The sequence below is a fragment of the Gorilla gorilla genome, chromosome 11 (assembly GCF_029281585.2).
Source record: "Gorilla gorilla gorilla isolate KB3781 chromosome 11, NHGRI_mGorGor1-v2.1_pri, whole genome shotgun sequence".
Classification (NCBI taxonomy): domain Eukaryota; kingdom Metazoa; phylum Chordata; class Mammalia; order Primates; family Hominidae; genus Gorilla; species Gorilla gorilla.
In genome coordinates, this window is record NC_073235.2 from 108,290,124 (window position 1) to 108,306,564 (window position 16,441).

At 47.7% G+C, this 16,441-nt stretch overlaps 1 protein-coding gene across 4 annotated transcripts in view; it reads left to right on the forward strand.

Annotated features, from left to right (window-relative positions):
• The first annotated feature begins 352 nt into the window (after positions 1-352).
• Positions 353-16,441, forward strand: part of NRP2 (neuropilin 2) — a 115,306-nt gene continuing 99,217 nt past the window's right edge. For 3 of the 4 annotated variants that reach the window (XM_055380392.2, XM_004033093.5, XM_019022632.4), the window contains exons 1-2: positions 1,103-1,236; positions 15,437-15,614. In XM_055380392.2, the coding sequence (XP_055236367.1) occupies positions 1,164-1,236; positions 15,437-15,614 (251 nt within the window). In that variant the 5' untranslated portion in view covers positions 1,103-1,163. Of the gene's footprint in view, positions 1,237-15,436; positions 15,615-16,441 lie in introns of all 4 variants that reach the window. The other variant, XM_004033095.5, reaches the window with a different exon arrangement.

Consider the following 16,441-nt stretch of genomic DNA (forward strand, 5'->3'; position numbering starts at 1 on the left):
GTGGGGGCAACACGGCCAAGGGCAGCGCGCCCTGGGGGTGCCCGGGGGCGCTTCTTCCCCAGGGCGTTACGCACCGGCTGCCCGGCGCGGAGGTGCGCGGAGGCGATCGGGAGATGCGGGGCGGGAGAGGGGTGGTGGGGTGGGCGCCGCCTTAACTTCGATCCTGAGGCGGCCCGAGAGAAGCCGCCGCCGCCCCGCCCGAGCTGGGTGCCGCGGCACTCTGCTCTGCGCCGCTCGTCTCCGCGGCTGCCTCTTTAATCAGGAACACAGAAGGGGCGGGCCCTGAGCCGGCGCGTAATCGGATAGCTCTGCCGCGGCTCTGACATCCACATGCTGCTCGGCCTGAAAAGGCAGTGGGGAGCCGGAGGGGAGGCAGAGATCGCGAGCGAGGCACCAGCCTGCAGCCGGCCCCCAGCACATCCTCAGCCGCACAGACACTCGGCGAGGTGGAGGTGAGGGCGGGCGCCAGCGAACTCGGAGAGGGGCTCGCTCACTCCCAGGCGATCCCAGCCGCCACCGCCGCCGCACCAGCAGCAGCAACAGCAGCAGCAGCTTCCTTCCTCAGACTCCCCTCGAGAGGCTGGCCAAGCGGGTGTAGCCGTTGGGGGAGGCTCCCGCCGGGGGAACCCGGCGAGGACAAGAGCAGGGCGGCCGCCTTCCACTCGGGCTGTCCGGCGGCGGCTGCCTCCGCCCGCGTGTCCGTCAAGGGTGCCGTGGGATGTGTGTCAGTTTGCGCCTCTGAGATCACACAGCTGCCTGGGGGCCGTGTGATGCCCAAGGCAAGTCTTGGTTTTAATTATTATTATTATCATTATTGTTACGCTTGGCTTTCGGGAAATACTCGTGATATTGTAGGATAAAGGAAATGACACTTTGAGGAACTGGAGAGAACATATATGCGTTTTGTTTTTGAGAGGAAAACCGTGTTCTCTTCCCGGCTTGTTCCCTCTTTGCTGATTTCAGGAGCTACTCTCCTCCTGGTGAGGTGGAAATTCCAGCAAGAATAAAGGTGAAGACAAGCCACCAGGACTCAGGAGGGAAACGCTGACCATTAGAAACCTCTGCATAAGACGTTGTAAGGAGGAAAATAAAAGAGAGAAAAACACAAAGATTTAAACAAGAAACCTACGAACCCAGCTCTGGAAAGAGCCACTGTCTCCGAAATGGATATGTTTCCTCTCACCTGGGTTTTCTTAGCCCTCTACTTTTCAAGACACCAAGTGAGAGGCCAACCAGGTAAGCCACTGAAAGTTTTTTCTATTTATTGCAACATGGTTTCCCCTTTAAAAGCGACCGCTAAAGCAGGAAGGCCACGCAGAACCGCACAGAAGAAGGCTCCCTCAGTACTCAATAATTTAAAGAGAGATCCCAGCCGGCCCTTCCTACACCACCACGGCTGCTAAAACCCAACTTTCCTCTCCTGCTAGGAGTGTGTGTGTGTGTGTGTGTGTGTATGTGTGTGTGTTTTGAAACAGAATTTGGCGGTGTTCACATGTCACATATGGACTGAATCAAAGGTTTAAAAATACTACAAAGCCTTTGCATTACAGTTTTTGGGAATTTTTTTTCCCTGTCTTGAAGCAGAACACATCTCCCTTGAGTTTCTCCAACTAGCCAGTGAAATATAAATCATTTGCATTCCCTCCACTTAGCTACATTGAGCAATGTTAACTGAAGGGCTTGGGAAAGACAAGAGTTTAGTTTTGGTTTTCAGATGCTGTAGATTCTTTGGAGAATGACTGGTTATGCTTCAGAATCATAAGGCTCAGGCTGGTGGAGCAAGTTGGCTTGTGGCTGAGATAGGGGCTTGGGGTTGGTGCTGCTGGCAGCCAAGATGGTTGGTCTCTTCTCTCTTCATCCATGTGTTGTCTGGGAAAGTAAATCATACGTTCTTTTAGAAATTATTATTAGCTAAAACAAATTGCAGGCCCTCGAAGATCTCTCACTCTTGTGAAGTGGTTAGAAACTTTTGAGTGGAATTTGTTCTCAACCACTGCCAAAAAGGGTGTGTGGACAGGCTGCTGTGGAGATAAGCATTTCGAGGCCCAGAACAGTCTGGGGACCGCATTTGTGGGGAGCGGCAAGGGGTATGCTCTGGAAAGGGGAATCCATGGGGAATGCAGTGGGGTTTCTGCTTCCTTCTGGGACCACTCTCTAGAGTGAGGCCTCCCTACTCCTCTGAGAACAGTGTCTGGAATCTAACAACAAAACTCTTAGCAGCTGCTACAGGTGATTGGAGATGGAGAAACCATCTATGGAGGAAATGGGTGAAAGAAAGGCGAAAAAGCCTTCCTGAAGTGCCCTCACCCAAGGCACTTGCAAGGCGATGGCGGCAGTGGTAGGGCTAACTCTGCAGCCTCCTGGGCATCCCCAGAACATCGGCTAGTGGATCCTAGCCTTGCATCTGGTACTGTCACCCTTCCTTCTCCTCACGCCCCCCGCCCAGCACACACACCACTTTAAGCTTGGGCATTTATTTGAGGGGGGAAGAAAATTCAGGAACGCCTTTGCCACCCAGATCCGCACGTTTGCAGCTCTTTCTTTGCCATAAGTGGTCTTCAGGGCAGCTGCAAATCCTGCCAAAGGGATGGGTGGGGGTCCCACTTGGGGAGATTTTCTGGGCCTCCCCCGTTCCCCCTTGCCTTATTTCTAAATTCCCAGCTTGAAGCGGAATTAAATTACCACTCACAGACCTGGATGCTGCGTAAATTATGTATGTTTGTGTGATTCGCTGTGTGTGTGTGTGCACACGCGCGCGCGCCGTGAGGATGCCCACAGTATATTATGTATTCAGACACGGACTCCAGTAGGCCCCAGCGCGCGAGCGCGCACACACTGGCACTCACACTGGCACTCACACTGGCGCGCACACACATGCAACTTCAGGTTCCGTGTGCTGTGCGGAGCGGGAGGGGTCGTGAAGACTCAGGGGCCATCTCCTACCCCAGATGTTCGCACATCTGTCCCCGAGCGCTGCTTGGAGTGTGTGTACGTGTGTGCGCGACACCCGCTTGGACCCACTCCCGCTCTGCCACCTGCCTGCCGCGCTCTCTGCAGAACCCCCTCCCATCCCAATCCCCAGCAGTGCTGCGTCACTTCTAGAGAAGCCCAGAGGCGCGGAGTTTGGGGCAACCTCGGACCCGGGGTGGGATCTCAGGGTGGGATTCGAAGCTGGGACCTGCCAGGGACCTCCAGCTCCCCAAAATGCGATCTCAAGCCGTGAGCTGCTCAGGCTTTCAGGCGGAGCAAAGCACTGGCACCCGGGGAGCCGGCAGCGGGTGGCCAGGGCGAGGCCAAGCTACACCTCTGACTCACCCGGTGTGCGCCGGCCGGGAGGGGGGCCTGGTTCAGCCGCCGCCGCCGGCGACGAGAACCAATTCTGGGAAGGAGCAAGATGGGGCAGAAGGTGCGCGCGGGGGAGCAATTGAGCAAATAACACGGCGGTCGCGGCGCGCGGCACCTTGGGCTGGCGCGTGGCTGGGAGGCCGCATGGGCGACGCGCACCAGGCTGCCCCTCTCCTCACTGCGCCGCCTCGCCGGACCGCAGTGCAGCCGCTAGCCTGCCTCCCTCCCTGCCCCGGGCGCCCCCGCCAGTCCCCTGCGCTCCGCTCTGCGCGGCAGGCTCGCCGCGACCCCTAGAAAGACGGCTTTGAGTGGCGGGAGGCCGAGGCCGGCTGGCTTGGGAATCCAAGCGCTGGCCCAACTGGGTGAGAGGAAACTGGGGTGGGATTTCGGAGAGGAGGGCGGAGAGAGGCGGGAAGGAACCAGCTTGAGCCCCAGAAATGCGCGCAACTTGCACAGCCTCTAGAAGCGCCGCGCGCCCAGCGCCCGCCGGTGCGCAGGAACAGGTGAAGAGCACGCGGCGCGCGGCCATCCACGTGGTGGGGACGTGATAGCCCCTCAGCTCTCTTCCTAGCCCTCCCTCCCCTTCCCCGCCCCCCAGCGCCGTCTCTAACGCCGCATCGATTTGTTTGGGCTACGCAGCAGAAACAGAGCCCAGCGATCCATAAACATTCTATTAAGCAAAAATATTCCCAGCGAAAGCAAAACCGAGGCTGAAGCCTCCGCGAAGTTGGCCGCCTCCAACTACTCCATGCTTGTGCACTCCTCCTCCTCCTCCTCCTAAGGACAACCCCAGGGAAAAGCCTGCGGCATTTCCTCAACGCTGCCCTATGCCGGAAAGTTAGGTCTCGGCTGCAGCGCTGGTCTCCGGAGAAGCCTCTGCCTGCAGCCGCCGGCGAGTTCCCGCCTCCCCTCCCCAGCCGCCTCGCTCTTTGCTTTTCCACGTGAGAAAAAGAAATGTTCACGGCCGATGCCTCATTTTCACTGATTGATTTCTTTTTAATATCAACACAAGTTAATGGAGGCAAGGCGCGCTCTGATTAAAGGGCTGTCCCCGCCCTTCGACTCGGGCTGGCTGCGCCGGGGGTCTTTCCCACCCGGTCTTTCCCACCGGGTCGCAGGCGTCCAGCGGCTGGGTGGCGGGCGCCGGTAGCCCTAGTGTTTGGAGGTGGGGGAGGGATTTGGAATAGACTTGTCGCCCCTCAGGGAATCATCTGGGTTGGGGAACCTTCGGGAATCAGCTTTCCAGACCAAGTTTTAGGGGATCTTGCCCATATGCGTGGCGGCTTCTGCGGCTCCGGCTGAATTTCTTCTGAAAGATAGGAGATCCACGCTCAGGTTTATTGGCGTGTGCTCCCTGCTCGGCTCCCCTCCCTCCACTTCCTTTTCTTTCGGTTTCAGACAGAGAGGAGAGCCCCCTGGCGCTAGCCATTCCCGATCAGCGCCCACTACGAACGTCCCCTTTGCTAGAGTTAATCATGATCTGCGGGGGGACTGGGTTTTGCTCAGAAAATCATTCAAGTCCTGACAATGGGTTTCTTCAAATGGTGGCAACTCCCAGGCCTAATGTCCCTACCTCCGGGACACATCGCTTGGGGCCAAAAGAACCCAGACCCCATAACCATCTACCCCTCCCCTCCTCGTCTGGAGAGCTTTGATCTATGCTTGGGTTTTAACGCCATTGCCATGGACACGCGCAGATTCTCGGTCAATTCACCCTTCCGTCTGGACTGGATGATCAGATAAGAGGTGTAAATTGGCTGTGGGAGACAGGTCTGGGTTCAGACAAATCCTGAAAGAGAAGCAATGACGGTCTAGGCGCCGGATAAGGGTTTGAAGTGTTTCTTTTAGCCTGTCTCCCCAAAATGTGAGATGGCCATTGGCGAGCATAATAATTTGCAAGTAAACTGTAAACTCCTAGATTTTACGCAGATGGCCTGCTCTGGGCTCTAGGGATTGGTCTCATGCCCACATTAAATGGGTGCCCAGTAAACATTTCCCCCGTGATCAGCTCCTGGAGGTAGGGAAGCTGTGGCCAGTTGCCAGCAGAGCACACAGTGCAAGACAGTGGCAAGAGGAGCACTCCCCAAAGGGCCCCGGGCAGGCCCCTACTCGTCCGAGCAGTGCCTGGTAGAATTGTGAATGTGCCAGCGCACATCAGGTTTGGAGTTTTATGTCATCCCATAGAGCCCTCAGACATTAAGCTACGGAGCACTCAACTGGCAAAATGAAAGATTGGAAGGCTGCAGTGACTGGAACCCAGGCTACCCAGACAGGACTCCTGCTGTCTACCAAATGGCTCTGATCCCCTGCTGTTGAATGTATCAAGTCCACGTCCTGCAGCAGAAAGGCCAGTTCCTATCTTCCAGGCATAGAAAAAGCTAGGAATCCAAATGCCAATTCATATGCAGTGAGGCAAGAATACAAATAACAGTGAGGGAGGGGTCTGGGGTCAGTGAGGAGAGACACCAGGGACCAGATGATTCTGGGGACCCTGGTGTTTTTCATTTCACTCAAGTCTTCCCTAAAGCAATCAGGAAAATGAACTGACTCAGGGTGACCTGAGTGTAAGACAATTCTGAGTTGACAGAATTCAAGAGCCAGGTAAAGAGGTTTCCAAATATATTCTCCAAAGGTCCAGTTTGGAAAGACTTTAGGAACTTGAGCTGAGATCTTCCTTTCTTAAAAGATAGAGCAAAAGAAGAATATCTTTTTAATTTCTTGAACTGACAAGAAAGGACTTGAAAAGTGTCATCTGGGCAATGGCTTGTAGTGTTATTAACATATTTGAGGTACTTTATTATCTGACCATCACTTGCAACTGGATAATCTTTGAGATACCTTCCTTGAGTGGCAGATAAGTATATTGATCACCAGAAGTTAGTCTTTGTACTGTGTGTTCAGGTAAGGACTTTGCTATTTGCTGATTTTTGTTTTTTAATTAACCCATTTCTGGAAGATGCTGCAGAAGTTTGTCCTGGAGAGCTACAGTATTTTTCAAAGCTTTATCTGAGAAATGGTCAGAGGCTTAATGGTTTCATTGCCTAACAGGATTCAGTGGAGTAGGATTCCAGGACACAGTGGCCTTGTATCATGGCTGGCCCTCCAGGAGAAAGCATCTTCTAAAGGTTTAGGAAGCTGTCAAGTTTAGATAAGGCTGAGCTCCGATCCTCTGGGACCTTGGTTGTATTAATAAGGAGAAATTAATTTTTAACCACTGGGAACATTGCCAAATTATGTGACCTTTGGCAGACCAGCTGTGCTATAAAAATAAATCCCCCATTTCTGAAAATGCTACTCCTATCCAGTAGAACAATAACAATGTGGCATTTAGGATAGAGAAGAGTAGGATTGAGAAGAAAGGAGAGAAATAGGAGTTGGCAAAAAACAAAAAAACAAAACAAAACAAAACAAAAAACAAAAAAACCCTTCGATGTTGTGATACATGGTTTCAGACCTGAACGTCCTATCCATCACCCCCCTTCCCGGCCCCATGCCTAGGGTTTCCAGAACACAGGAAAGAGGGCCAGGATGACAAGGAGCTGAGTGCCTGTGTGTACAGGGAGTGGAGAAGGTGTTAAGTGCTTCCAGCCCACTCACACCCCAGCCTCAAACACATCTCTCATTGTTCACACAGACAGAGTACTGGCACAGGCAGAGAAAAGGGGGTTTTCAAACAGGCAAAATATTTGTCTTTCCCTAAATGCTACCAAGTAGGTTTGCCACTGAGAAGTTTTGTGGGGATCATCCCTGGCCTTCCCAGCTTCTGAAACATGGGAACTAGACTGCCTGGGTTTAGAATCTAGCTCAGCCACTTGCTGGCTCTGTGAACCCAGTATCCTGTGTGATCAGATACTTAGTCTCTGTGCCTCGGTTTCCTTGTCTGTAAATGTGTTTGGTAACAATACCTACTTCATAGGGTTGTTAGGCTATGTCAGATTATGTAGAATACTGTTTGGCACATATGAAGCCCATTCTGAAGTCACTGAATCTTTAAAACTGTTTCAGTGGGGTTAGTGGAATCTCGTGATTATAGAAAGGACACTATAACCATTGTGGTAAGTTGATTTTTATGGGATTTAAAAAATAATTATTATTCTCAGTTCTTCCACCACCAAACCTCTGTGTTTTGTAAGCACCATATTATCTCTCGCAACACTCTTCTTCAGAGAATATTCTCTGCTGAGTTCTTATCTTAGATTTATGTCTCCCTTGCATTTTTTCCCTCCTTCTTCCTCTGTTTTCAGTATTCTTACCTCCTATTTTCTTTTTAATCTCTCATTTCCTTTCCTTTTCCTCCCCTTCCATCCTTCAACACTGAGAGTGTGCTCAGCAGGGAACACTGTGTTTAAGGCGCTCTCCCGAATGTGTAATAACTTCTACTCTGGCACTAAGGCCCTTCAGCAGCTGAACTCAAAAAAGTCATCATAAAGACAAAATAGCTTTTACCCAGCAAGACTCTTAATAATCCCATTTCCCTCTGGGTCTTCATAAAGGAGTCATTATCTAATCCAGAAAAAAAGGAGGGGCTGGGAATAACAAAAGAGAAGCTCTTGGTAGCACAGAGTGCACGAGGCTGCCGGCCAGCTGAGTGCACGTGGCCGTGGTACCCTGCTCCCGCCTCCACAAATCCTGTGATAACCAGTAACCAGTTCTGGAGTCTTTCAGCAGAGAAGATAATGGGAATTGCAAATTACTAGACCGAATGCTAATAATAATTGTTTGGATACAGGAGAAAAAATAAAACAGATGTTCCCCAAAGGCATTCTAAGGGCTACAGAAAGGAAAATGAGGAGGGGGTTGAGTAAAGAGAGGTTTGCTGAAACGAAGCACAAGAAAATCCAATACCGACAAATGGCTTAGTGATGAAGTAATAGTCAGCATCTTCCTGGTGGTACAGATAACCAATATTTAAAGTTGCCTTTGGAAGTGTGGGGGTTGGAGTGAAGGGGACAAAACCCCTGAGATAAATTAATTTTACTAGTATTAAAATTAAAATGGCCGAGCGTGGTGGCTCATGCCTGTAATCCCAGAACTTTGGGAGGAGGAGGTGGGCAGATCACCTGAGGTCAGGAGTTCGAGACCAGCCTGGCCAACATAGCAAGACCCCATCCCTGCTAAAAATACACACACACACACACACACACACACACACACACAATAGCTGGGTATGTTGGTGGGCGCCTGTAATCCCAGCTACTTGGGAGGCTAAGGCAGGAAAATCACTTGAACTTGGGAGGCGGAGGTTGCAGTGAGCCAAGATTGTGCCACTGCTCTCTAGCCTGGGTGACAGAGTGAGACTCCGTCTCAAAAAAATAAAATAAAATAAAATAAAATGTGAATGTGCTTTGAACTTTATCATTATTATCTGCTTTAGGGTGTTCTAGGAGACATAGTTCACACTAACTCTACCTTGACCTACTTGTGACTAGGTATTATTATCCCAGACAAGTTATTCAAACTCTCAATTCACCACTAAGAAACATTTGCACTTAATAACAGCTGGGGGTGGGGAAGGAAGGGCAGTAGCTGTGGCTGCAGAATAATTTCTGATAGAACTCTCAGAGTCTGTCCTATCTAGTGATACTTTTGATGTTCCTTTGGTCACTTCTTAATTGGTTAATTCACCAAATCTCGATGAGTCTGACTTTTGGGAAAGGTTCTGGTTTGATTCTGTAAGACTTGCCAAAGATGGATCAGCAAGGAGTCATGATCTCAAGTTGCTGGTGGCTCAGTAGACTGGATGAGGCCCTCCAGAACTCTCACACATCTCAGAAGATGCTAAAGAGCTTCAGCCTCTCAGATGCACAGAGGAGAAAGACTGCTCCCAGTATGGGAGAGGAGAAAGGGCAGAGGCAGCCTGGAGTGAGAGAGTAGGTGGGATTTAGAGCAGGGAAGGGCATACCAGGGGAAGGGGAAGGTGTGAGTAGAGAAATGGATGCTGGGTTGGTTTGGGGAACACTCAGAAGCTGCAGTTTAGAATGTATGGTGGGAAATAATTGCAAACAAGATTAGAAATAATAGCTTGGGCTCAATTCAAGGCCCAAATTGCTAGGCAAAGAGGTTTGGGTTTCACTTGCTAACCAATGGGGAGCCATTGATGTTTCAACATAAGCTTCAGTTAATCAAAATAAATGAAGACAATATTATATTACTTTTTTTCTCCTTTGGTTTTTGGAGAGACTCAAAATTATTCTTCTGTTTCCTTCCCCAAATGTCTCCTAAAATGGTCAGGAATTGTAATCCCAGATCTCTCATCAATGGCATCAAAATTGCATTTGCAATGAGGGCTGGAAAAGAGAGGACATAAATATAAACTAATGACATTATATCGGCTGCCCTATTGGAATTGCATTTGTTTATGATATAAGATGACAAATAATAAGGTTAACACAGGTGGCATGATTCGAGGTCAGGAGAGGTAATCGCATCAAACTTACATTTTACCGATTAAATGAGGCTTCATTTTTAGAATCTAGATTGAGGGGAGAGATGTTCAAAAGGCCCCATTTCCAGACCCAATTTCCAGTTCTCTCCTAAGTGAATTCATTGGAGGTGTTTTAAGAGAGGGAATTTGCTTCATTCTTTATTCATTTCATTTGCTTCATTCTTTATTCATTTCCAAACTCATATGCTGGCTTCCTCTCCTGCTCTCTGCTTCCCTCTCTCCTTCCCTCCTAGATGGCCCTTTTATTCAGATTTTGAACTTTATCATTGCAAAAGTTCAGAAGGATTTCCATTTGCTGTGCCTTCAGGAGTGCATCATTCACTGCCACCAGTCTCCATAAATTGAGTAGATTGCATCCCTTCCCAGTTGCCTTAGGAAGTGGTCAAACAGCCACATTCCTGGGCTGATGGATTGGCTCATTTCTTCCCAGCTTAAGCCAAGATACAGATTTTATGAGACTGTCTTGTGACAGGCTGAAGTTGCTTTGAATAAAACAAAATCCAGCCTCAGCTCACAGAAATAATTCTTAAAACGCAGCTTATCCCGGGTTGGTGAGCAAAATTTGGTTAAAACCCTGAGCCAACGACTTAGATGATCTGGGTGAGGGATTTGAAGAAACTCCTTTTGGTTTTTCTTTTCATGCATCACTGTTGTTGACATGCTCACACACAGAACTGTGTATCCATAATATTTATAAATATGCAGCCACAGACTCAGTTACAAAAAGAAACTCGTGTTAGTAGACCTGACGTCATTAAAGGAGACATTTGAACTCTCCGTAATGCAAGACAGACATGTTTTCTGAAGAATCCTGGAGTTTGGTTTCAGGCTTACCAAGCAGATAGAACAGGGGTAGCACCTTGAATAAATGTCTTATTGTCTAGGAGGGTAGAGAATCTTTTGAATTTTGGCTCAATCTATGGGTTATAAGATCTATTCCCCACCTCACTACATGGGCTTTGGATTTTAGCACTGGAACTGACCTTTAGAATCACCCCTCTCATTCTATAGATGAGAAAACAAAGGCTCAGAGTTGTCTACTAGCTTACCCAAGGTCACACAGCTTGCTAGCGGTGAGACTAGACTTGATTACTAGGCTTTTAAATCCTGCTCCAATGCTATTTCTAATAAACTTCCTGGTGGAGTAAGTGGCAAGGTGACAACCTCCTTTCTTTTTAAGTAGAAGAAAGAGTCTCTTCTTTGCCTTGCTACCAATAATTAAATGAAAACAATGCTGTGGAAATAGGGACAAAGTGGGATTATGCTGTAGATAAGAAATAAATTATAAAGTAGATAAAGTATATTATTTTCAGAGGAAATGAGACCGATTGCTTTTCTCCACTAAGTGTCCTCAGGTATACATAGGAAATAGATGTCTCCTAGTCATGCTCTTTCTCTTTTCCATAGCATTTTAAAGTAACAGGGAATGGAGATGCCCCATTTAGGGGGTTTCAAACCATGTTCCAGGAAGCCCCAGTGGACTTGCAGAGAAGCCCTTCTGAGCTGAGGGCAGGAACTAGGAGGCCTGGACACTACAATGCTTCTGGCTACCTCCCTCCCAGCATCCAAGAAGAGCTCCCTTTTATTTTCTTTGTACATGGGAGGTCTAGGTAGAGTTTTGTTCAAGAAAAAAAAAAGTACTTCAAATAAATTTGAAAGCTACACACCTAATTCAGTTCATTCTTTGAATTACAGTTTGTGAAGCTGAGCCCCAGAAAGGTCAAATTGAGTGAGTTAAGAGTTGGGTGCCATCTCCCATCTTTCTGCTAATGTGGATCCCTCCCTTTCCTGGTAACCCAGTCCCATCACCCCAGACTCACCTTTTACAACAACTGGGCCCTCTAATCCCACATTCAGCCAATGGCCAAGTTTCCCTGGTTTTGCCAAGGACTTTTTCCTTCAGTTCAACTAAAGCGAGGGATCTGATTGGTCTTTTACCAAGCTGTCGTGAAGTAAGCTATAGTAATCAGATTATTTGCTACAGTCAGGCTTCAGTATTTAGCAAATATTATTGTCAAGTTCAGGTTATACAGTGTTCCTTTAAAACAATGCCAACTACATTTTTCTAGAAGGCAGACCAGATTTTTAAAAGATCTTCTTTTCCCATTCTTAATACTTCTTAAAAATTAAATATTCGCAAGGAAAGTGATTAGGTTCTGTAGGAAGGTGAGTTCCTAAGTGAAGGGGTACAACATCCCTTTGCCTTTTCAGGGCTATGTTACCCCTAGGCAGCGGCATATGGTACTTAGACTACCAGCAAAACAACAATACTTAAGAAGGAGAAAAAGAGCAAGACAGAAAGAGTTTAAAACAATCTGATATTTTGCATTTCAAATAAAAACACCTAAGTAGTCATTATAAGAGGAAAATCAGAACTTGGTGACTTCAGAACTTAGTGTTCTCTTTATTTCCAATTACATCTGGAGCCGCCACTTTATTCCTTTCAGCCTTGGGCCTTTCTCAGACCTGACCTGGCTCATCCCGCAGCCTTCCCTCCCAGATATAGGAGAAAATGCTCTAACAGTCCAAGCCTGGATTTTGCTATCTCTCTTCGGGTGATGAATTTGCCCCAGGTGAAAGGTATTCACAAAATAGTTGCAGAATGAAGTCTTTTGTCAACTCACCCAGCGGGCTCAGTAGCTCAAACAGGGTCAATTTCCCCTCTGTACATGGAGATTGGCCTTAAGGGTTTTGCCCTTGAGTTCAACTCTCCTTTGGCTTAGCTTGACTCCTCTGAAACAGAACAGCAACCATGTATAAAGTTCATTGTGGAACACAATAAAGACCTACAAAGTAATGGATGGTATAGCTCTTCAGAAGAAATTTTAGCTAATTTCTATTGGGACATGTTTGTATTTAGGAAATGATGTGTCCCCAGCCCTAGAAAGGAAAGATCAGTTATCAAGAGGAGAAGTAGAATGATTAAGTGTGTTTTCTTTACAATTTTTACTGATATGTTTCAAGAATTCTGTTCTCTCCAAGAAAAATAAAAACAGAAATTCTAGTATTTATCTTTGTGGATATATGTTTGTGCAAATGATGTGTGATATTTTATGAGAAGGTGTGAACGTATGTATAGGACTAAAGTGTGAATTACTGATATGTATATGTACTTGAAGTATGTTCAATATCTATGTTTGTGTGTGTTTCTGAGTGTTAATGCAAGCCAAACAAGAATGGGAATTTATAAATTTGTAAGTATTGAAAAGGTTAACAACACACAACTGAAGCAGATGTTCTAATGAGTTCTCTGATACTTCAATAACTGCCCTGATTTTCTTCAGGTAAAGAAAGGATAGAAAAAAGCAATGGATGACTCCTTTTTCTTTTGGTTTAACAGCAGACAGTACAGACTATCAGCTATGGGATATATATATAGTTTAATTTTTTTTTTTTTTGGTAGTGGAGAAATGATCACTTCTGCTGTAGATGAGAAATTAAACCTTCCTGTGAAGAAGTTTCCTGTCTTTATTGCTGATCTGTGTGCCTGGTCTAATTACTAAAAGTTTAAACCTGGGGTGTGGGGAATTGAGGGAGAAAAGTTCCCCTTTCAAGAGTAATTGGAGAGAAGTAGAGGAAGGGATGGGGAAAGGAGGGAGAGAGTGTGGGTGGGGAGAGTGGAGAGTATGTGGAAACCATAACAGTTACTAAACAGGAGCTCAGCTCAGGTTTCCTCTGACGAATTCCAAGGCAAAAAAGTGTGGTTTGGGGTGAGTTGGTGGCAGGGCTGCAGTTTTCTGCAAAATAGCTGGCAGAGGAGCTGGACCTGGTAGAAAATTCCCCCTTCTGCTAGTTGAGTAAGAGCAGCTGGTGATCTATGTCCTCACACCTCTGCCTTCTCAGAGGACCACTCCACCCTATTTCATATGCATAAGCCAGGACCAACGGGCCTCAATTTGGCTGGCTAGATGACATTGGGTTCCCAGCATGGGTGAGTGGTGTGGGCACCTGGAAAGCCTGTGGGTATTGGCTGCAGAGGAACTGGGCCTCATGGCTGGCCTCATGTGGTCTGGGTGGGAGGGATGAGCTCATTGTCTTCATGGGTTGGGGTGGGTGCAGGGTCATTAGGTAAGAAGATGATGTGCTGTGTACCAGCCTGAGGAAATGGCTGCTTTTGTTTTCCACCCAGTAGGAAATGGACCTGAATTCATTCCATTCTGGGCAGTTCAATAAGGCACAGTCTGAGCTCGTGGAGGCTTGATGCCGAAAAGGCTACTTGTGTGGATTTGTGTCCCAACCACCCGTGTGCAGCGTGCCCATCTTTTATGCATTTTAAGCCTGTCAGGCCGGTAGTCTAAAGCAGAGGTCTGGGAGATAGTAATGCCAACAGACATGGGGAATAGTAAAGTGCACCTGTAGAGTTAAAAAATACATGACCTGTTCCCTCAAAGAGTGAACACAGGAGAAAGACCCATCCTGGAGGGCGGCTGCTGAGTCGTAATACATAATTCACGGGCCCATGCTGCTCCATGCAGATGGCGATATTAAATCGTGATTGATGCTAAGAGACACACACATCTCAGGAAGGTCTCCGAGAGGCTTCTGAATATTTCCATGTCTCATGTGCCTTCCCAGCTTCTGTTCTACTGTGGTATTTAAGCAAAACTCCCTATTTCCCAAGAATCCCTGCTGGGGATTGCAGAACTTTACTCCCGAATAGATGAGATTCCTCAAATGTCATCACCCACCTTTGGAGCCTTTGAAGGTGGCTCCCTGCCCTCCCAGGCCACATGAAGCTGTCTGCCTCCAGCCAGGCACTGCAGGTACAGGGAGCCAGCTCTTCCTGCAAACGGCCAGTTATGGCTGGACAAAGCAGCAGCACACTCTGGTGGTGGTGACCGGGCAGGAGGGACAGCGGGCAGACAGCGCAGAAGAAACAGATGTTCATTCAACACAAAGCACCTTTGTCGAAATTCCAAGGCTAGAGCCAGTAGATTCTCTAATACAGATTTTTCCATTCGGTGTATAATGAAATAATAAATCAAATTTGTGGTATATATGGAATTAAATGTTTGGAGGGTTTGCATTTTTTTTTCTTAAAAAAAAATTTAAAAAGGCTGCAATCACCCTCCAGGGCCTGTTCTGGCCCAAAGCTGAAAGTGCTTCCTCTGCACCACATGTAATTGTTACCAGGCTCGCTTGTGGGTCGGCACCACAAAACCACCATTGTCAGTTCCCAGAGCCCTGACTGCTGGCAGCCTGGGCTGTGCTGGGAGACACCAAATAAAATGAAGGGTTTATGAGATAAAGATAGAGATAGGAGGTTGAATGAGGAGAGGAAGATGGGCCAAGGAGGGGAGGCAGGAAAGGCAGGGAGGCATGTTGAGTTTGCAGTCCTCTTGTTTTTTTAATCGCAGACCACGTAATTGAGAATATTTATGGCCATGTTCTGGAATACTTTCATCTCTGTGTGTGTGTGTGTGTGTGTGTGTGTGTGTGCGTGTGTGTGTAGTTGGGTGGGTAGGGGGAGGGATGAGCTGGAATAATCTCTTCCACCGAATGAGTAAGTAGGTTAGTCTTCTGGACTGCCATAAAAGGTCTGTAAAATAGTTTTAATCAGACACTGGTACAGAAGAGAAGGAGAGTGTGGGGGGAAGAAAGCTGTAACATATTTGAAGTTCTTTGGGTTGTTGATTTCTCTTTCAGACCCACCATGTGGAGGTCGTTTGAATTCCAAAGATGCTGGCTATATCACCTCTCCCGGTTACCCCCAGGACTACCCCTCCCACCAGAACTGCGAGTGGATTGTTTACGCCCCCGAACCCAACCAGAAGATTGTCCTCAACTTCAACCCTCACTTTGAAATCGAGAAGCACGACTGCAAGTAAGCACCGTCCTGTCCCACTGTGTATCCCATCCATGAGATGCACACGCTCTGCCCCCACCCCTGCTCTTGTCACTTCTATCACCCCTCACCCCAAGACCTGCTGCTAACCAGTGGTGGATCCTGGCCCCAGAGGAAAACCTCAAGGGGCATTCCCTTTCCGGGGAAATAAAGGTGTGGCTGATCCCACAGTATGGTGGAAAGAGCCTTCTTGAGTGAAAAGTAGAGAATATTAACCTACCTCCAAAGGCGGGTAGTGGAGGAGAATTTCCATGTGGTGGCAGGGGCTGGACTACAAAACTCTACCTCTTGACTTTGGGTTACCTTGCACTTGGAGATCTCCCCATTTCCACAGCTGCTACATGTATAAACCCCACCCACTTCCTTAGTAAGATAGTAGCTGTATCCCCAAGTGGAGACTTCCCTCGCATCCAGCCACGCAGGATCAGCCTGTTACCTTATATAGCGGTAACAGGATTCCTTATAGAAAAAAAAAAGGGTAAAAAAAAAAATCAAAGTAGTTCTAAGATTCACATTGGTTCTTGATAGCTGTGCTACACAAGTTAGAGTCTCAAAGTCAGTGTCATGGATTTATTTAACACTCTTCTAATTGCATTACAAATATTAATCCATTTACTTTGCACAGTGGGCCCTGGGAAGTTAGTGCCATTATGAGCTCCATTTTGCAAAAGAGAGAAAACTGAAGCACAGAGAGGTTAGGTCAGTCACCCAAGGTGACTCAGCTGGTCTTACAACATTGGTTCTGCCACCCTGGAAATGTGTGGCTTAGGAACTCCCAAGTGGACATTTAGACACTTGGGAGTACT